Source organism: Lineus longissimus, chromosome 9 (assembly GCF_910592395.1).
Source record: "Lineus longissimus chromosome 9, tnLinLong1.2, whole genome shotgun sequence".
Taxonomy (NCBI): Eukaryota; Metazoa; Nemertea; class Pilidiophora; order Heteronemertea; family Lineidae; genus Lineus; species Lineus longissimus.
In genome coordinates this window covers 20,214,450-20,237,231 of record NC_088316.1, presented here as the reverse complement: position 1 = coordinate 20,237,231, position 22,782 = coordinate 20,214,450, and the positions used below count along the sequence as shown (strand labels likewise).

At 40.4% G+C, this 22,782-nt stretch overlaps 2 protein-coding genes across 5 annotated transcripts in view; one reads left to right on the top strand and one right to left on the bottom strand.

Moving 5' to 3' along the window:
* The window catches only part of LOC135493895 (THO complex subunit 2-like), an 86,368-nt gene that overhangs the window by 41,472 nt on the left and 22,114 nt on the right, over nucleotides 1-22,782 (bottom strand). The window lies entirely within an intron of this gene.
* Nucleotides 4,058-22,553, top strand: LOC135493896 (5-hydroxytryptamine receptor 2C-like). 2 transcript variants are annotated; one of them, XM_064781542.1, is made up of 3 exons: nucleotides 4,058-4,212; nucleotides 12,743-13,469; nucleotides 19,566-22,553. In XM_064781542.1, exons 2-3 carry the CDS (start codon nucleotides 13,211-13,213, stop codon nucleotides 20,879-20,881), a joined length of 1,575 nt encoding a protein of 524 aa, XP_064637612.1. In that variant the 5' UTR covers nucleotides 4,058-4,212; nucleotides 12,743-13,210; the 3' UTR covers nucleotides 20,882-22,553. The 2 variants fall into 2 exon arrangements, with proteins under 2 accessions (XP_064637612.1, XP_064637613.1); XM_064781543.1 differs by lacking the exon at nucleotides 4,058-4,212 and adding an exon at nucleotides 9,304-9,667.

Below are 22,782 nucleotides of genomic sequence, written 5' to 3'. Positions count from 1 at the left end.
TTTCAGATAGCACTGGAGTTGAACACATTCAAATGACAATTAATGCCATAATGTGGAGGTATTTGGCAATTTATTCCTTAGACTCCATAATAAGTTCACATATTTTACCTTTTTGAAGTCAACATCTTGATTAATAAAGAAGTTCTGAGAGCCTATTACGGCATCGGATACTCATTTTGTCTCCAGTCCAATCAGCTTCATCATCTCAATGCTGCGTTATTATCTCAGTCGGGCATCCATCTGAGACGCCCTGCTAAGATGCACCAAGGAAAACGTAAGCAAACTAAAAAAGCCTTTGAGCCTTTGATGTTAGGCAAACTACGCGTATGTTTGTAATTCATGTCATAATTACAGCCATTTGCCTCTCCTTTAACAAAGAAGGACAATACGGAAACAAACTGCCAAGAATGTGGTGTTAAACATTGCAGACATCAGGCTAAGACACTCATGTCCGCTGAAAAACTCTGTTGAAAAACCCTACACTTGACGGTTTCCACATCATATGAATACTGCATGCAATATCACAAACATCACATCTTTTCTCTGCATCTTGTACTTCTTAATAAAAAAGGTGTCATGGAACAGAAAAACAACAAAATGCTCAGAATGGAGGTTAACTATTCAAATCAGACTAATGCACTCATCGAAAAACAAACCCTCTTACTGTTCTAGGATTTTTATCTTGGTGAACTGCGATGTGTCATGAACAAAGCAACAGCAGCTTAGGTAAAAGGTGAATACAGGTTGGTGTTATATGAAAATGAAACCCTTTTTGATGATCACACTTTCCTGAGAGCATCGCTTGGTTTCATCACATAGCACAACTGAAATGAATCTCAGCAAAACCAAACGAGCAAAACCCCAACACAAATGTCAAAGTGGAATGAGTAAATTCATTGCAATGCCGACTAAGTCACTGGGTGACATGTAGACATGACTCACAGAAGACTGAGATGGATTAAACACCACTGACACGATTACAGATCAATGAAAGAAACGACTAGAAGGCTACCATCTGGTGGAGCTGACATGGAAGGGCGAAAATTCATTAATCAATAGCGTCTGGCACCACAAAGCCTCTTCTGCTCGGTGAAGCTGAGAGAATGATTTAGCAGGATTTTCTCACAGGCAGGACTTTTTTATATCAGCTGTTCAGGTAATATCTCTGTTTTCGACCTCTGTCAACAGGTCCAGGTCAAATAGATGGCCATCTGGCAGAATTGACAATGAAGGGGGAATGCTTAACCAATACTGTATGGGACCACAGAGGTTCTTCTGCTCTGTGAAGCTGTGGGACTAGCAGTTCTTTCTCACAAGTAGATGTCTTTAGTCCAGCTTTTTAAAGTCCTGTCCCCTGGGTCATTGACAACTCTCTGGTAGAACTGACACGGAAGGAGGAAATACATCAACCAATAGTGTCTGGCCTCACAAAGTGTTTCTTCTTCTACTTCTTCAGGCTTTCCATGTTCATGCTGTGTCACTGTCCATGGTCACTGTTCTCCCAGCCTTCTGGGGGACGTGACCTGACGGCTGTCACTGAATAGTTTTCAAATACTGTCAACGTTCTCCAGTTACAGGGGCATCAGTTCATTCTTCAGCATGAAGTACAGGCTAATGTAGCGACTAATGAGAAATTAATGAAATGACAGGTTGGCCATCTGCCCTTCATCTTAACTTGTTCAAAAGCCAGTTGCTCTTTTCCTAACCAAGCCTCAAGTAACCGCAGGAGTTCATATCTATATCAGGGTGTGGACTGAGCTCCCTATGGACTCAGGTGTCTGTCATGGCGAGATGTCACTTACTCATATGGACTAAATCCCCAAACACCAATGCAACAGACATTCTAGAAAGTCATCTGTAACACATTTTGATATTACCTGCTTCGTTGTGCTTTTCACTGCCCTGGTATGTACGATCAAGGGTCCAATCAAAATTCATAACAATAACCACTAAGAACATCCCACATGACACTAATGGGTATATACAAGATTATGAGATTCCTGGTCAAACTGCAATAACAGGTTCATAGCAATAGCCCAGGCAGTTATACAGTATAAGCTAAGTGATAAAGCATCAATCAATCTAACTCCAGACAGTTACATGTCTCATCTGACATCCCTTTCAATAAACCAAGGATGTCATAAGATTCCATTACCTGTCCTTATGAAGGAAGAAGGTGACGACAAAAGAGACGAGAGATGGATAGGCTCTGACGTCAGAGGTGTTGTGTTACTGCCTCAGTAGAGAGCTTCTCAAGTCAGTAGAATCTTGCAACGGAGATCTCCATGAGTTTGATAAGCCAAGGTCACAGCAGTGGTGTATGAAGAAGGGGAGAATTGGTGGCAAGTGGAGAGATTCTCTAGTCAGTATAGGCTGGCAACCATACCGCAATGAGTTTGATGGGCACTACTCACGGTTGTGGTGTATGAAGAAAGGGAGAATGAGAAGCATCTTGTGTCAGTGCTTCATGTTACTGCCTCAGCAGAGAGCTTCTCTAGTCAGTATACTCTAGGAAACGAAATCTCTATGAGTTTGATAAGCACTACTCATCGTAGAATTGGTGGCAAGTGTTGTCCAAGCGTCATGCCTTGGAAGAGAGCTTCTCTGATCAAGTGCTGGTGCATTATGGAGAGCTTAGAATACATTGCACAGATTTGCTTGCTGACTTTTTTGGTTTTAACGAGCATGATCAACTGGTAAGCGGGCTTGAGATAGACGGTTCACTGGAAGGTCAAACCGTCCAATTAGGGTTTCAAAGTGAAATCACCATCATCTGACCATTTTCATGACCAATGCTTCACCACTATACAAGCGGCATCATAACATTACCTAAAGGTCATCACACACTATATGACATGTCCACACATATCAAACCATGATTGACCAGATGTGGGTATGTAACATTGTGTTCTCCTAATTTGAGGATGTCTGACCTTTTCTGACTGGACTCATAATGTGATGACCATGATTATATCTATATCTGTCTACATTGATGGGCAACTCCCCGGTCACTGAGTTCATACAATCATGTTGCTAGGCCCATTATGAAAAAACTCCCACAACTATAATTGACCATAGATAGGATACCACCCCAATATTGACAAAAAGGCCGTCAGTTGAAGGCGGGGAAAACGATAAAAACCAATCTTCTATCATCTCCCGTATTCTGTAGCACCAACTATTCACAATTGCATCACATGCAAAGCATACAATTAAAATCAAGCTTGTTACATCAAGGAAGTCTGCAATATTGACTTTAATTGTTATCAACCATGCCCAATATTGCTAATACGGCAAATACTATGTGTATCTTTATGATCAGCAGATCAGCACTTGAGTAAGATCAAGCAATTCGTTCCCAACAACTGACTATCTTTACAATAGTATATGTACCGTTTACATGTAAGAGCTATTTTCGTTTTGATAATCACCTTTTTTATTCGGAAACAGGGTTTTTAATAAAGTGTAAACATTTTGAACTTTGTGGTTAACATAATGAGCTAATGTGATTCTGTGCACATAATCAACCATAACAACATGACATAGATGTAATCATCAAGCACTTGTTGTGATAGGACATATAGCCAGGTTATAAATAGAGACATATGTTGCAGTTTAAAGATGCATTATAGATAAAAGGTCCTGTCAAAAGTTCCATCTGCACAATTCCATTGTTTATGATGCCGTGCCTGGTAGATGCAGTTCATTCTTTGTCTGTCTCACAGGGATGACACTGGCAGTAGGCCGGTGAAGAAGAAGGAGGAAGGCTGAAAAGCAAGTGATCAAGCTAAAAATGCGGCCACATCACACCTCACACTTGATCTGTACCTGCTGGTTCAAACCAAACTTGATGTTAACTTTAGCCGGACCGACGACTGAAGGAGACAACTAACGTTTTTGACCTGATGACAAGTTTTCAATTCAATGATAGCAGCTTCTTTGATCTTTTTACAATCTGATTATCATTTCTAACTTACCCATTGAATTTCAAACCGCTCCCGACAGAGCCAGGAGAAGAGCAGCAGCATTTCTGAACAGCCCATAGATACAGCTCAAATGAAATGATTTAGAAGAGGAGATTTCAGTCGGGATTGTCAGGTAGTGCAGGCCAGCAGGCCAGCAACATCAATACTATGCTGAGGAATAGATAGGATGCTTTGGAGAATCGAATGTGACAAGTTGAGGATATATCGGGCTATTTGATAGATAAAGGTATGTATGGTTTAATTAATAGGTTGAGGGAGGGATGATGGTCGATATGGTGGTGATTTGATATTGTGATTCCATGTGATCAGGGATTTTATTTTTGGGATATTTTGTTTGGATTGTGTAACTGCAGAAGGCTGTGAAGCTTTACTGTGGCACTAGTCTGGCAACTTGCTTGAATGACTTCAAGCCAATAATATAGTGACAAATATATTTGTCCCTTAATGGACTTGACACAAACTCATAATCCTTTGCATAAAACTCCTGAACGTCAAACACACTATAGATACTGTCAGCAAAATATGGCATGCTTTAAAACTCAAGTACTCTCAGTAACCATGCTGAAGTGACATGCCAACGTTTGGAAATCACTCAGGAAATGGCACGCCATATGCTCTAGCCACGCCTCACCAAATTTCACGCTCAAGTCTACTTTAACTTTAGAGGGATGTGAAAGTGATACCAGTTACTTTCTGTTCTTCAATAAAGGGCCAAGGTATCCCATGCTGTGATGAGTAAACACTTTATAAACCATGTGTTGCCCAGAGAGAGATTCCATTCATCCTGAATTGGTCTTCTGGGACCACTTACATGTTTCACTACGAGAGACAATGTCAATCACAATCTAAGCTGCCAAGTTAAACTGCAGTAATACCTAGAAAAAGAAGTATCGTCTCATTACACAATGGACTTAAGTCCATTCCTGCCACACTATTGCCGATGGAAAAAGTTTCAGTCCCCAATGTATAATCAGGCTTTCATCCTTCGCATCTTCTCTGAATCAATTCCCATCTGGTTAAATAAATCTGTAGATGAACTCTGACCTTTCTCAACATTTTCGTGACGATATTACCAAGGTATCAGGAAATCACCTATCTCGTGCAGTAATGGACAAAAAGCCCGCATTAAAGCTTTCTGCAGTGCAAGTAACAAGTGTAATTCATGTAACAGTGTGGGTGAACAAGTCAGCTCAAAAGATGTGGCCTTCCACCGTAATCTGACAAGACGGCTCAACAGGGAGGCACAGGCACAAGGCAAGTACAGAAGGGCTGCACTAGCAGTAGTTTTTGTTGATGTATCACAAATATACCTCAGCCTTGAGATCACATTATGGAGACAGAGACAAGCAAAGCATTACAGTTACGTCTCTGAGAACAAGGCTCTTTGACTGATGGCACATTCAATAATTTCAAAATCTTGATAGCTGGCCTAAGTGACTGAGGTCAGCGCTTGGACAGTATATGATCAGCATCTGTATTGGCAAGTTTCTGTGATTACATAACTAGATCTCCAGGCTGTAATACCCTCATGGAATGACACAATGTCGAGGCATGAACAACCATCTTCCACCACGAGCACACAGCATAACCTGAATATAAAGACAAATTGAATAAGGATTGGCATTAGCTCGGCCCAGATAATTATTCTTTATTTGTTTGGTCAACAGCCCAAGAGGCATCCACATCCTTTAATCTACCGCTGATAAAAACTTCATCAGGTGGGCAAGTGAATGATATATTGGAGATGGTTATGCCTCCAGTCAAAGTGACTGATTACATTGCCAGCCTCTCTTCTAGGTCTATGGTTTATCTCCTGTAGACTTACTTTTAAACATTAACTAACTTCATCAGGTAGGCTGGTGATCGATACACTGGAGATGGTCATGCCCGACTCTTGTTGGTCAACGGCTTATCTGCTAAAGGCTGAGCTTTTACAGATCATCAATATATGGTTAGCGACAGACAAGTCTTATACTGACCTACATTACTCCTCCCCTGGATCATCAGAGCAAACAGGTGATGTCAAGTCAGGATGCAGCAGCTCCCTCAAAGTCGGATTGCCTCAATGCCTCACTATTAGAAGGAAATCACCACTGGTTTGACACAAATCACACTCACAAACTCTCAGAGATGAGCATAATCTAGTCAAAGATATTACTAGTACTTCCTCAATATCTTCACCAATATCATCTGTGTCGACAATGCCACCAAGGGTTAGGAACAACCTCATCACAGTCGGACACATTCAGATTGAGATAAGATATCAATGTGGCTCAGTTGTCAGGTGGAGAATCGAGAGTATGATATCAATAGTAACTTGTTGATTTCCTGGCAGGTGTTAGTCTCTTATTGCTACTGTTGATTCCATTTGGAGCAGAGGAAGGAAACAGGCTGTGTGGAGAGACATTGTTAGCTCACTCTTCATCTGAGGACATAGTCACAGACAACACAGTGCAGTGGGCTGATTCTCTGATTCGCAATGAGGGGACGCTATTAGATTAACTACACGGATATACAACGTCGTTGTCCTTTACGAATGATTCACTCTTCAGGTCACCAGTACCCTAGCAATCCAAAAACTTGCAGGGTGGGATAAATAATTTGCCGCTTCAGCTTCAAGACAATGTTGTTATCCTGATAGTGGTAGGCACCCATATTTGTCCATTTCCCTATTGCACTGGGCCTCATGTGATCACTGAGTTTATGTATTCAGTCCATGGCTGAGCAAGATCTTTTTACAGAGGTTGCCATCATGGGAGGAAAACAAAGACCTCTGGACGTCTAATGGAATAGCGTGCAGTTATTATTATTCCCCTTGGACTTCTAATAGAATAGCTGATATTTTCTTATCAACCTCAGAGCAAATTACCATAATGATAAAAACTATGGACATTTTCACAACAGATTCGAAGTTGTTTAATTTGAGACTTTCGCTAATACAGTGGAATCCCGGTCGGCGACCATCCCGCTATGAATGATCAAGAATCGCCGGTCCCGAATGGTTTCCTCTCTAATTACCATTACAAGGCCCCCGGTAACAAGACCACCCCGGTACCCAGCACGACCAATGATTTGGTGCAAACAAATTTTGGCTTTGAATATTTTTCAGAATCAGAAGATAAAAAATCCAATGAAAAAGCCCAAATATTTTTTCACTATACAGTATGATTACCTAACTTAGCAAACGTTGCCTGCCACCAGAAGTAGTATCTTCCATTAGCAGATGTTGCTTTTCTTAATCATCGTTTTTTTCCGGAAGTTTTAAGAATCACTCGCTTATTGATGGAGGTTAATTACAGATCTACAGCAGGATACTGGATAGACAAGAAATTTGAACATTATAATCAGTTCTTTATCGACAGTATTCACTCCACATTCTGACAAGGTGTGACTTTTTTTCTGATATGACTGAGTAAAATGCATAAAAGATGCACAAAAGACCACAGCAAAACAGGAAAAGACTTTTTGCACTTTTTTCTCACCACGAATCTTTACATAGCATGATCATTGAAGCAGTCTTGAATTAGCACAATTGATCAAAAGCAGGCAATGAATCAGGAAACGACTCTCCTGAACTATCTCATTTCAAGGTTTCAACGCACTGCTCCACAAACATGAGTATGGAAAGGCTTGTGGCAAACTCGGTAATGCCATCATTGATGCTGAACAGAAGACTACTTTTGCAAGCACCCATGATAGAGCCCAGTAAAAGAAGTGGTTCTTAACCTTAACCTCAACTAACTGGTTCCTCAAGGGTATACTAGTAGGAAAGTAGGAAAGTCTCCGGGCGAGTCTCTTAATGGCTTTGTTTCAATGCGCATCCATCGTTCAGCTATCAAGAGATTGAATAATTAATCATGGAAGATCCTGGGGCCTGCGGCCCACGGGGTTTCGATGGCAGGTCAGCTTCAGAAATAAACCACCAGTCCTGGATACTTAATGTTCCAATCAATCAATCCATTGAATCGATGCGATTCTAATTGATCAGCGAATCGCGATCGATAGCTGATCGTGATTTATTAGTGGCTATGTTAGGCTCAGCATGGACCAGGAAGGAGTAAGTTGGCCGCCTCTGGTCACCAACAGTTCTCAAGCAATGTTGGCCAAGGTCAAGAATAGTGTTGCCAGGTTAAGCTCATCATGAGCCAGGAAGGAGAGTCAAACCTCTCTTACAGTGGAGATTATCAGGATGTTGACTAGATTGCCATGGAGCGAATGTCAAGTTCACCAAGGTCAGAACAGATGATATGTTAAGTTAGGCCATGAGCCAAGCAGTGGCCTCTGCGATGTGATACATCTCTCAGGCCTGAGGCTGCAGAGTCAATCTAGCAACTTTATGAGTAAATCTTGCAAGAGGTTGATGGGGGCATTCAAATGAGACACAGTCATGATGGGCCATCAATAGATTAATTGTCCCTTCAAGAGCGTTTATTGTAGGGTGCTTGGGTTCAATTCAATGTTATCGCTGTAGAGCATCTCGTGCATAAGTCAATTGACTGTTCACTGGAGAGAAGAGGACTCATCTATTGACATTCCATGAGATATAACATTATATTCATTAATTGATTAGCTTGATAAATTTCTTGGAGAGATACTTCTCTTATGAGTTACCACAGTTGGGTCACAACAAAGCATTTGGCAGTCAAGCAACAAAGCGGATTGCACCTGATTCATCAGATATTTCTGTAACACCCGCAGGTGCAAGATAGACTGATAGCACCCCCCTTGACCAGAGCAACTGAATCCTCAACATACACCATTTTCATCTTGGAAAGTGTTTTGTGCTGTTGCATGGAAGCACCTCAAACCAAACTTAAAATCAATTCCCAGTGAGCTACATTGGTTTTGAATAACCCACTTTCAATACAACGTACAAAAACACAATTTCAATTAAATTGTTTCTGCAGGCCATTCTCAAAATATGTTTGCTAACTCAATACGTAAAACACTCATGTAGGCTAATTCCATCCACCCAGTAACATGAAAAGTACATCAAACCATCGCCTCAAATAGATCAATCCAACACATACTCAATATGATGGGTGATTCTTTAAATGCTCTGGATCGAATGGGCACGATTGCTGCCAACACTGAGATAACAGGCGGACTGATGCGATCATGGTGATTTGTATATAATGCGATGATAGCATAGCGGCGTTCATTGATGACTGGTGCTTGTCAAGTGTACACATGGTGTCTGTTGGTCTTCAGAGGATATCAGCTCGCCGTTGAGGCAGATTCGTTCAATTAGTGCTTCAGTGCAGATTACCCTAGTGAGTTTATTTGTGTACAACTTATTCAACTGTCAACGTTTCTTTTGATTTCATTATTCTTTCATAGAGATATTCCTTGGATTGTCTCGTGTTTTAAGATGGAAATCAGGCTTTCTTCTTAGCTTCTTCGGGGAATGACTGTAGGCCTTTTTGATTTGGTGTTTTGAGGCCTGTTGGCACAACACAAATCTCAGAACAACAGGAGAGTCACTTGATTATTGGCAACACATGGATTAGCAAGTCTGGTATGTAACCATGGATGTTACTCCCAGTAGAGCATATGGACTAACAAGTCAAGAATGTAACTGTAGATGTAAGTTTCATCAGCAGTGGAGTATTATCTTCTGCTGTTTCACATGAACAATTGCTGCTGATAAAGGATATTTATTGGATATGAGCAGACACCAGGTATGTTTGAAGAAATTCTTTCTTATTGTTAAAATCAGTTTCACTTGGCAGGTACAGACAAGGGAACAAGCAGGGAGACATTTGGCATGTTTAACACCACTCACCTCAGCCTCTGAAGTTGCCAAGGCTATCTTATGTGGTAATATTCAAACTTATAGCTCTGAATGATAAAGAAAACTCACAAAATAGCCACTCAGCTACGAAATGGGATTTCCTTGCCATGAAAACCAATCAAGATCCTCTCAGATTAGTTATTCAGTGACACCATATCATACTAATCTGTATTCATAAGGCTACTTTGAAAGAAAATCAAATCACTGTTAATTCCATAATTCGATCTTACTCAGCAGAAAAGCATTAAGAAGCAAAAGTCTATTAATTTTGAAAGATCCAATGCTGATAATGAGTGACTCATTTTCTGAGAAACCAATAGAGTAAATGTCTTATCAAATTTGCCCGCCCTCTCCTATCAAGTCATGAGGAGAGACAGCATTGAGTTGCCCACTGGCTAAAGAAACCTACGAGAACTTCTTCATGAAAAGTAACAGGGTTCAATTCAGTCATTAGTTGATGGTGACAACTTCAAAATATGACAATTTCTACAAACCGTCTTGGTAATATGTGGTATAAATGTGATCGGCAAGGGCTGAAAAGCTAACTACCATAGCTGCTCCCACTGTACCCTTTCTTATTTGTATGGTTCACAAAGAAATGTTTGGGGGGCAGCTGGGGTGCAATAATGGGCAATTATTTCCATAGCAGGTTCAATGAATGCCTCCAGAGAGAAGGGAAGCAACATCTAGGCTGTAACCTCTCTCATTTGTTTCCATGAAAAGGCCAGCTTTAAGTCACATCTTCTCCCTGCTCCCTCCATGCTCTCATATGCAGCAAGCCTAACAAGGAAAACAATCAATTTCACAAGAAAAATAAAGTCATTGGTGTTAGCGATACACCAAATTGGTCAAATCACATTAGAATGCCAAAGTAAAGAGGTGAGATGCACGCCCTAATATGATAACGAGTAACCAATGGTCTCGCCAACGTCTAAAGGATTCATTCACTATTCAGCTGGTCTTTCTATGAATCTGATAGTATTCAATTGCTCGTAGGCGTCAATTCCTGGATCTGACTGATTCATTTACTGGTGGAATATCATTGATGATAGGCGCAGAATGGCAGACGATAATCTTGCTGTTGTAGGCGGCAAGCTGCATCAACCAGGATATAGATTTGTAACGATTTAAAGCATTAGTTTGATGAGATTTACTCTCATCATTTAAAAGAGATTTGCAGCATTGAGTGGAGGGATTAGGCTATGAAAGCCAGGGATTGTCACACAATGTGAGTTATTTCTGTCATTAGTTTGAATGTGTGTCAGAGGATTAATTACTCTGACAGTATAACCAAGGATACAACAGGATATTGGCAACATAAGCTGGTGGGTAAGATATCATTTTTTTAGACTGCGATTGACCTACAAATGAATGCTTTTTTCGATTTCAAACTTACATCGGCATTAGTCAAATTTCAAATACCATTTCTTTACTACCCCAGGAGTAGCTAATACTTTCAAACTTCAGACAAGTATCATCTGAATGTTTGGTCAAATTTCATTACCATTTCTATACTGAGAGCGATTAACCCACGAGTTGCTGATACTTTCAAATTCCCCAACGAATGAAATTAAACTTTACAGGTAAAATTTCAAATACCATTTCTATCCTCATGGTTTGAAGCGCTGGTGTTATTGTCAATGGATCAACAGACACCATCGTTATTACGAATATGTCACCACTTTTACACTTTGAAATAGGTAATGAGATCGCTTTGAAACTTCACGTAGGTGATGGTCTAACCTTTCAGAGATGCTTCTAGCTTTATATGAACTGATAACACATGAATCATGAGACACACCGATACTAGGACGTTAATAACATAACAACACCAACTTCATAATATCGAAGTATCTTAAAGTGCATTTTGTGTTGGACCTGGTCATTAAACGTAAATCTTCACTCTTCTCAATGAATATTGTTTGGTTCTGTATTCTAACTGCTATAACATACAGAATCTTAAAATGTTTTATATGCACTGTTGTTTATTGGAAATCCAAAGTCAAAAAGAGTGATGAGAAGAAAAAAGGCAGCAACCAAATAATTTACCAAAACTCAACAGCAGCCACACTGGGCCTAAGTGTCCTCTTGGTCACAGTGTCACTTCTCAAAAGGAAACCTCACTGTTTCAACGCCATTTCCAGTAGGAAAGATACTTCATCATTTCCAGAGGCAGCACAGAAAAACCATTCAGTGGTAATTCTATATAAGAGTATCAGCCTTGATGGATTAGCATGCATTATTGATCCATGACGGTGGTTGGTTGATCATTCGCTTCATATTGGTAAGAAATGGATCTCGGCAGTTTTTCATTTACAAGAATAAAATCCAAGTTTCTCCTCCTTGATGGAATATTCAACCAGCAAACATACAACAGCTGAAGGTTAGCATGAATCACTGAGAACTTAGGTGTGAATTGTGTGGTACCAATGACTGCTTGTCTGGGAAACTGCCGTACAAGTTGAAATTTGACTAGGAAAGGAAGGGTTAAACGCTTGAAAAAAAGTATGAGTCTGCCATCAATCACTCGACTTGCACTAATTACAAACTGATAAGATTCCCATTATTTATGACAACAAATAACAAAGTAAATTGATAACTGCAACATGGAGATTGCGTAAATAATGCAATATCTCTGGAGCCATGATTATGAGGCTGTGCCTTGGGGTGACGAGACAAGCACAGGGACCGTGCTAAGATGACCTGGCTAAAAATACAGAAATGTTTATATTGAACATATCAGAAATGGCAAGAGTGAAGGTGATAATTGCCCCTCGTCATGTATCAACACAACATACCTTTTTTCTATAGATAACATCAGAACATGGGTGAATCAAGGTTCCAAATTGAGGCATCCGTCATTGCTATAGAACAGCTGCTCATGAGTTGAAGAACGGGTTCAGCTGACTGGATCAACCAAGGGGGGAACCTTCATCTAACCCAATACTTTCTCTATTTTTAGATCCTTATCGGAGTACATATCAAGGTTAATGATGGGCATCATCTGCTTTGAGGACCTACTTCACATCAACAGCAAAAACATGGAATATATTGAGAAAACGTTATGGATTAATGAGACATCTGAGGAGATACTGCCATGGGTTAGTCCAGGATTCTGTTCAGATTCAGGATGTTATGTGAAGTGTTAGGATCGGAATACATCAGATGTTTGTGCATTGAAATACAAAGGACATATTACTGGAAATAAGTATAGATGATAAAGGATCAGAGATCAGAGAGAAATATTCATCAGGCCAGTGTATGAGCTCATATTCAACTGGAATGTTTCAAACTTTAGAGGTCCAATATAGCAGCTTCTGATATATCATCAGACTAATCTTTAAGCAGCAACTTGATAGGAATCCACCAGTATATTCATGAAGCAGCCTGGTATGACGTTTTCAATGAAAGCTACCAGTGTCTTAGTAAAATGATGAATGACAATTCAACATTGGTGCTGTATACAAACGCAACGCTCGCACCTCCCGAATCTGGATATCACTGGCCTGCTTTGCTATTATTCCTCGTCATTGTCATGACGATCTGGGGCAATATTATGGTCTGCCTTGCCGTTAAATATGAACGTAAGCTTCGCAACCGGTTCAACTATTTTCTTGTGTCGTTGGCGTTGAGTGATATGATGTGCGCAGTCCTGGTGATGCCTGGCTCTGTTATCAAGTCATTTTTAGGTGAGTATTAGGTATTAGATCATGACATGAGTCGAATGGGTCAAGTTACTCTCATTCATCATAACAAGTATTACTCATCAGATTTTTTTCACTGGTTTTTTGTTTTCAAAGCCAAAATTTGTTTTCGCCGAGGTGGTTTTGATGCAATAATGCTACAGTTCTGCAAGTAATCAATTATAAGATGCCTCAGGGAAAATGCCCAACAAATCAGAAATAACAGATAGGTAGCAGCTTTTTTAGTTCACTGAAATGTCAGGTAGTCAAGGAATCCCAGTAGGAATTTAAAAACCTTGTTTGAGTTTGAAGAACAGCTTCACCTCAGAAACCATCCAAACTCTTTCTCAAAACATCAAATATTTTCTCATCAAACAAGTCTTGTATTCCTGTTTATATGCTTGTTGGGGAGGTTTAGTTAATTTGATTCAACTGAGCAACAAGATCCTACGGCTTTTTACAAGAAAACCTCCTGGTTGAAAACAAGGATGATTCATGTTAAGAAATCCAAAGGTTGGGAAGCTACATCTCAGACCCTAAGCAGTCGCGAGTGGGTTTCCCAGTGTTTAATAGCTTAATCACCAAAGCAGACCCAACAGACTGGAATTAACCTACTGGTAAGAAAAACATGGTAGGGGGACTTGGTTGGTTCAATCTAATTTGGTCTATTTGCAGCAACAATTCGTATGAAGTAAATTGAATGATCGTCTGCTGGGAAACCTACGTATCAATTTAGAAATGAAATTACCAGAATACTAGCTGTGTGATGAACACCAACAGTCATCCAACTTTTAACAAATAAAAAAATTTACAGAAATAAATGAACATTAGACAAATGTCTAAGATAATAAGCTAAAACAAAAATGTAAAAAAGCCCTCATGATTATAAAGCACCAGCACTAATCGAATTATGAATATAAAGCCGCTATAATCAGAAATGAAATCAAGTCTATTATTATCCATTTTGAACTGGGCCTTGCAATCACTGGGAACACTATCCTGACATGAGATACATTGCCTGTGGCTAGAAGATGGGCAAACATTATCTGTAACTTATCAGACTACACAGAACAAGATTATTCCACCAGAAGCAATTTCAATGCTCATGTTTCCAACAATTGCATTTTGCGTGTGGGATGGAATTCGACAGAGTTTGGGATGTCTCATGGCTTGCAGTTACATATCAGCTGTTATGTACATGACCAAGTCCAAAACAGGTCTGTCAGTAGAAAAAATACCTTCGAGTTTACTCTGCACAGTGAACTTCGAAAATCAATTCTGAAACATCGGTAAAACAAATGTCATTTTGCCTCTTTTTGGATGGACTGCCTGCATATCATTTGGATCACCATTTGACAAAAATGTCACCTCAGCCCTGAAGTAAACCATCCCACATTCCAACGTACTTGTGACCATTGGAGGAATCTGGCCAATGATGAACCAGAGGAGCCTCAGGGTATGGAACATGTTCCTCAACAACTGGACAACCAAGTGTCCTTGGGCGGGAAGGATGGCTCCAATGAACTCTACTTCCAAAACTGACCATATAAAGATATCTCAACTCGGACCATGACACCGAAATATAACTGCCTTCAGGCAAGAGAAGCTCCGAAAGATAATCAATGCTTCCTACCTTAGGTAACAAAAGCCGATTTTAGAGGGAATGATATGAGGTCAGGAAAGATTTAAATCACATCACATATAAACTGTGAAAGGCAAGTATTGAGAAGATTTCATTTCAGACCATGGCACTGTAAACCCTTATCCCTTTGACTTCATCCTCTTATTTACCATCGTTGATAAACTCAATGAGACAAGTTGAACTTACTGTACTGACAATGCACTGGAAGACCCAGCGGCAGAAACAGGCTTGTATTGTAGTTGAGCTCTGCCAGGTATTATCACAAAGGTTCATCTTTTATCTAGTTGTAAAGATCAGATGATGAGAATGGCTTGTGTCAAACCTCAAGAAGATATCCACAAGAAAAGAAAGAACTCTTCATCCTTACTGAAGCTCTTTACAAGCAGCAGTTGAGAGCAAAGTGGCCTGACCCTTCGCATCAAGTGCAAATTGAGAAAGGTTAAAGTCCCTTTCATGGTGAGGATAGTGACCTTCATAACAATGAATGGAAAAAGCATTGGTTCTTGGAATCCCCAGGGACAGAGGGTAGCTGAAGGTTGTATAGGCAAGCTTTTGTCACTGGCAAGTAAGATGAGAAGAAAGGAACAAGACTCCAGGGTCATGTTTATATCATCGTGCAATGCTTCTGCTGATTGGTATCAAGAGATAGAGTTGCTTGCACTATGGCTAGCATCTGGAGTAGGGCACCACAACATGTAAAGTGTACCACTGTCATAGTGAGAATCCTGCCACACGAATAGAGCAAGCCCACTTTGCTTACAAAGAGGTCCACCCATTGTCTCCTTGGGAACATTTCCTTTGCTCTCCATTCAAATGCCTTTAACTTGTGTAAAAAGAGAGGATATCTCAGTCAGCTTTGATTGTATTAGCTCAACCGAAGATACTCCTCTATCATCTTCTATGGCGATGTGGGATCATCCCATTGGTACTGTGCAGATGGTGGTGTGTTTGCATCATACTTGAGCGTATTTTCAGCAATAGCTCGGTTGACAGTCGACTCCTCAACTTGTTGCAACTCAGTTTCTGTTTTTGCATACCAATAGTTTGATATTGGAGAAGGGTAGCTCACTCCAGTGTCTCCTCAGAATCACATACTCAATGACCACAACAACGCTATATCCCACCTGTGCTAGCAGCAATATGGTGGCCAATGAACGTCTATCAGAACACTCAAGGATGCAAGTAATTTCCCTGGACAATGAGGCAGGCTTTATGACAACTGGAGATTCATTAGCCTTGGTTTCTCTGGTCTTGTCCATAATTTATAGTCCACTTCATCGTTATCTCACTGGAATTGAAACCCTCCCCTGAACCAAAGGTTTTATGGCCGGATAAGAAGAAGGTAGATTGGCACTTTGGTGAGCTAACATGGCCATCTCTCAAGACACCTGATAGCTGAAGGAGATGGCCCACCAGGAGAATGAAGGGAAAGGGCAATTAATATTCTTCCTGATCCCATTGGCTTAGATTGCCACCTTGCTAAGAATAATCCAGTGATAAACTGTATTTAGGAGTTTGAGGGAGTGAACATTTGGAATTCAACGACAGGAGAGGTAGGCTAAATGAATAGACAAGCCACTTGGCCACACCAGCCAATCCTCCTTAAATGACATTTAACTAACATGATCATCCAATCCATAATCAATCACCCTCTTCACATGCTAGATAAGATCTCTGCGTAGCAATTATTGAATGCTTAGCCAGTTCTAGTTAGGGACACAACATCACCCACTGCACATGAGAACAAGAGGGGACAGATCAAGGAAGCCGAGAAAGGGAGGCTGCCAGTCAAATTGTTGGGCATCCATCCCAAGAACCTATTAGAGTGTAATATGATGAATCAGAAATGGATTCCGGACCAGAAACCAAGGAAAATGACATAAGATACAAGTGACATGCGAGTTCATTGAATCCTGATTTAGGCCACTATAACTACCATCATGAAATGTTCAATGAAAAGTTAACAGCACATCTAACGGATAAAGTGAAGTCCATTGAGGGTCATTACAGAACAGAAATGAGCTTCTTAACTGCCCATGAGGACAATCGAAGCTGCTATAATGAGTAATATCTCCACAACAATCTGCTTAGAGAGCTCAGAAAGCATCCCTTTTGGAGGGAAGTAGAGAATAAATGTCCAGTTTATGGTGACTTGCAATGAAAGTGTTGTCAAAGGAACTGGTCAAGTGGATGTTAAGCTCGCCTTCTCAAGGCTGCGTAATCAGTGGGCAGAGATAACGAGGGATTGATGCAAATATGACAGCGTCTAATGACTATCTCTGATGTTTATAAAGGGAGTGTTATTTGAAATGGATGTGTTAGAGGTGGGGTAGAAACATGGAAATGACGCCGGTCCATAATTATTTCTCTAGGAATGGAAATCAACATAGATCACAGGATGTGGTGGAAGAGATTGGCTGTTGAAATTAACAACACATCAAGGCCTCCAGCTGACGCTTGTAAAGAAGATTGCTTCATGTCGCAAGGGTCTGCTGTGGAATTAGACCATATCGGGCAGCATAACTTGCCCTGCAGGGTCCAACTCAGGTGCTCTGACTATAACCCAAGTACAGATAGTAGATGAGTACACAATTTGACCACTACACAACTGGTTCAAGAGACAAATGAAGATCAACCTAATGAACATTATCCTTTGATTAAGCTGGTTCTATTAAAGAGTGGGCCCTAGTTGCACAAACGAGGCTTGGTTCTCGGCAAATTATCTAATTATCCTAATATGTACCAGCATATGAGAAAAACAGGATGGTTCCCACACAGATAAAAACCTTGAACAAGATGAGAGGGTAATTGGAGAACCAGCAAAGAAAGAAAAGGCACGAGGCACACTGAATAGCTTGAAGAATTTGGACATGTTTCCACCTTCTACGTAAGATATCATTCTTTGAAGACATTTGCCTGTCATCACATCATCGCAAGAAGCAATTAGCTAATGATTTGTATATATTGCTGTGGTGAGGGCAATGGTCTGAAGGGGACATCAGCAGTAGTGTTGAATAGATTATACGTACCGTATGTTGGTCATCAAATGACCATCACATGTGAAACCACGTCAGCTAATCTGAACTAGTCTTATCTAATATAAAGTTTTATTTCAAATTCTACACGGGCAAACAGTATAAAGTGAGAAGTATCTGTGAGCAACCATTAAAAATTCCATAGCAAGGCATGATTACTATTATTTCCTCATCACATCATTGGCATAAGAACCTGACATTCCACCCTGCTATCAAATATGCATGCAATTGGCAATAGCGACATTTGATATGCCTGTAAGTGGTGCAGAGTTCATTACTACATGCGACTGCCTTCTTTATGGTAATTGAATGGATTACGACCAAACATTACAGTTGAACTTTTCACTTGAATTTCTTCATTAGCATCTGCAGAGTTTATTTACACATGTCAAGACTTCAGACAGCATGAGCTATGAAAGTCAAGTGTACTGTGATGAAAAATTCACTTGAAGTCAGCAGAATTTGACAGGAAAAGGTATAGACTATTTTCTGACCCTGCAATGATCAATCTAGATAGCCAAAAGGAGCAAGCAATACAACAGAATTCTGCAAGGAGCAAGATAATACCTTTTTGGGTTAGTAGAGCAATAGACTCCCTATATAACTAAAACGGTTGATATCAAAAAAGAATCTATTCTTTTTGAGTCGCGACTGAACCTGAACTATGACATATCACAACCTTTTAGATACATCTGAATAAACGGATTAAAGTAGCGTTAAAACCAGCTGAGTACCATCACAGTATGTGGGTATGGTCATAATGGTGCGGAAGAAGCTCTTGGGATGAAATGTTGGGACTTTAAAAATCGTGCAAGAATCATTCAAAATCAACTTTCTCAGATACAGATCATGTGGAACCGAATTTATTCCTACATACGGCCATCCCACGCACTTCCCCAGATAATAAGCATCATTCCTGTTACTGATTCTGCGTGAGCAGCTACTTCCCCCAAGAGATGAACCATCTTCACTAAACTCAATACAGCTGATTACCTCATTTACCATCTCATACAGTGCCACAGGCCAACAGTGAGAAAAACTGATGACAGTTTTTGTCACTTGCCTGCCGCAGTAACTTTTTATATGTGCCTACACAAGATACCTATGAAAACACTTGTATGAATCTTATCCTTGTTAGGGCTACTAATATGCCATATCCATGGTTATTTTACAAGCCAGCCTGCTGGAAAAAAACTTTTGTAGCGTTCTGTCATCTGGTCCCCAAGAACTTTTTAGTCATAACCATCAAAAGGATCGCCAAGGTTTTATTAAGCAGATCAAATATCAGATTCTAGCAAAAGCTTTTAAATGTCTGGAAGGACTTGGACAATACAAGAAAACAGAAAGCCCTTAAGATAGTCTGAGTATCATATTGCACCACTTACCTATTTTACTAATCTTAGTTGCCATACTTTTTCATTGCAGGTTTCCTGCCCGTAAACAGAACGATCTGTTTGGTGTGGTTCTCTCTGGATGTGCTCTTTACCTCCTCGACCATCATTCACCTGTGTACCATCTCCATCGATCGCTACGTTGCACTTAAGGACCCGATCAAGTATCGTCAAAACAAACAAACTCGTTACATGGCCATTAAAATCAGCGCAGTGTGGATCCTCGCGTTCTGTACAGCAGGACCTTTGTTCATCACAACCATGATATTTGAAAAAACACCATACAATTCATTCAAAGGCTGTGGGCCAACCAATCCAACTTTTATAATCTCTGCTACTGTGATATCATTTTATTTACCTCTACTTATCATGACAGTGACATATATATTGACGGTTTATACGCTTAAGAAGCAGACAAAGTTAGCATTTATGTCTCCAACGAAACAGCTCAAGGAGCTCTCAGAGACTTCTGAGAATGAGTTATCATTGGTTTCAGCTGGGGAATCTCCATTTCACTATTCCAGAGCTAGGCATGCCAGTACGAAAAGTTGGTGTTCGCCATCGAGAGAGTCTCAGTACATTTTACCCAATGGCCGCAGCTCCTCGTTCAGGGACTGTCGGCCACTGATTCAGAATTACGAATCAACAAACTCAACAACGCCAGTGTCAGCTACAGCTGTTTTTGATCTGAGAACCAATAGCTACCAGACAGAGGCGGAGAGCCGCTCTTATAAAGACACAAACACATTATCTCCACATCATAGGGCACGAGAAAGACAGGATAGCATTACATCGACATGTTTGAGCCGCGAAGGGAGTTTTCGTGGCGGGCATCATTCTCGAGAAAACAGTTTTCGAGGGAATCATTCCCGGGAGAATAGTTTCCGGGGCCACCATTCCCGGGAGAACAGCTTTCGATCACCGTTCCGTAAACTCAGCAATCGTAGTAACGGAGAGTCTGTGATTGCTCACACAAGAGGGAGTAAGGTCAAACTCATTATCCGGCGGACTTTCTCTGATAGTCCGTCAGAGGGATCCACAAGGTCCAGTACCCGTCGAACTGCTGTCGAGAGTGTCCACAAGGGCCGCAAAGCCGTTCACATTCTTGGAATACTATTTGTTGTGTTTGTGATATTCTACCTTCCGTTTTTTCTAACGTACCTCATAGGAGGGTTGTGTGAAACTTGTCGGACATACATTACGGGTGAATTGCTAACTGCGCTAGAGTGGTTAGAGTATGCAGGTTCCATGGTGAATCCCATCATATACCGGGTGTTCAACCCCGATTTCCGACGCGCTTTCCATAAAATTATGCGATGTCACTACCAGCGACGTAAAGCCACAGTATAGTGTTGGTTGACTGAGATGTTTCAAACACTAACAAAAAAACCGTCAAACTTGTAACTGCAAAGGCTTCACTTGTCCAACAGCTGAGGCTGTGGTATAATCATGTTTACAAATTCTATTTCTTAACCTGTCAAGATCTTTGCCCCTAGTGTTTATAACATTTCGTTCCAATCATACCCTTTCTCTGTGTAGATGGCGCTGCTTGTTTTATATCAATGTGATACAGCCGGAGACAACCCTGTATTTTTTGTACTCTGAGGTTTTTGTGAAGCAAATCAAGGAATCCCATGCAGTTGTTTAAAAAAATACTTGCATTTGGGATTGATCTGTGTCTTGTTGGATATTATCAAATGGTTTTTATATCAAGTTACTGAATGACTGAAATTTTTAAGGTAAACTTAAAGTGCAAAGTGTAACAATCAAATGATCTAGAAATGATCAAACTATCTTTGTGACCATTTCAAAGATGGGAGTTTTTTCATAAAAGTTAGATAAACTTTATCCTGTTTACATTCTATGGCAAATTATATGTATGATTCCATGAATTGACTATTGATTCTCCATTAAATATAATTACAAACCTAAGCATCAATTTATGAGAATTTATCATATTGATTTGAATTCATACTGATACCATCACTGTTTTTTTATTCATTCAAAAGGTAACGAGCACTGGATAAGACAAAAAACCTTTGTTCAGAATGTTCTGAAAACACAATGGAATGTCTTTGAATGAAAAATAAGACATAGGGACCCCACCCAGCAAGTTTTGGGACTGATGATTTTGGTTCACTTTGAGCAGAAAAAAAAAACAGTGAAAAAAAAATTTGGACTTAGAAATTTTTTCAACTTTCAGTCAGTTCAAAATTTCAAAGTAAAAAAAACAGAATTAAACATACAGAGAGAGAAAACTTGCATTACTAGCCCTGGTATTCTGATGGTTTCTGAATCTGATGCATTTGACAGTTATTCTGGACAGCTCCTTGGCGAAACCATAAGCAAATCTGCTTTACTCTCTAGTGGTATAATTGTTTTGGTGGCAAAATGCACAATCAATATTTGAGAACATTGATAGGGAGTCATTTCACTTCATGAGCTTCACTAATAGCATATAAGAGTTCTCTTTAATTATAGAAATATGTGCTTGGGTGTTAATCCAGGGTTTTACACTCTTTCCATTTGTCACCAGAAGTGAAACTGGCAATCCTATATTGAAGCAGGCCATAAATGATGAGAGAATTGCATTGAAGACATTTCCTGTTCAGATCGCCCAGGTGGGCCATTGCCTACTCCGAAAAAAAGGAATTTGGGACTATTGGGGTACTTTCTAACAAGCTGTCAATCATAATCCAATTGCCATCCCAGCCTTTCATTTCATGGTCATTCTCATCTGCCCTGTCAGTGTCGTCACCACCTCATCTGCCCAGGCATACCCTCTCAGTGGCAACACCATCCCATCTGCCCAGGCATACCCTCTCAGTGGCAACACCATCTCATCTGCCCAGGCATACCCTCTCAGTGGCAACACCATCCCATCTGCCCAGGCATACCCTCTCAGTGGCAACACCATCCCATCTGCCCAGGCATACCCTCTCAGTGGCAACACCATCTCATCTGCCCAGGCATACCCTCTCAGTGGCAACACCATCCCATCTGCCCGTACCCAGTCATGATCAAACACATAACTCTCATGAGAATCAAACTCATATGCCTGCTTTCCCATCTTTCCACATCCGACTTCCACTAACACCGGCATTAAAATCCACTGAAATCATCAGCCCAATCATGGATCATACACCATTTCATGAAATTCATTAAGGAAAGTCATTAAAAGGCAGCTTTCTCCAAGGATTAAATCAGTTCACGTGATTGAAGAAACCATTGTGGACAATGGTGACATTGAA

Coding starts and splice junctions, on each gene's coding strand:
- LOC135493896 (XM_064781542.1), top strand. CDS start 13,211: ATGATGAATGACAATTCAACATTGGTGCTGTATACAAACGCAACGCTC. Junction 13,470..19,565: donor TGTTATCAAGTCATTTTTAG/GTGAGTATTAGG, acceptor TTTTCATTGCAG/GTTTCCTGCCCGTAAACAGA.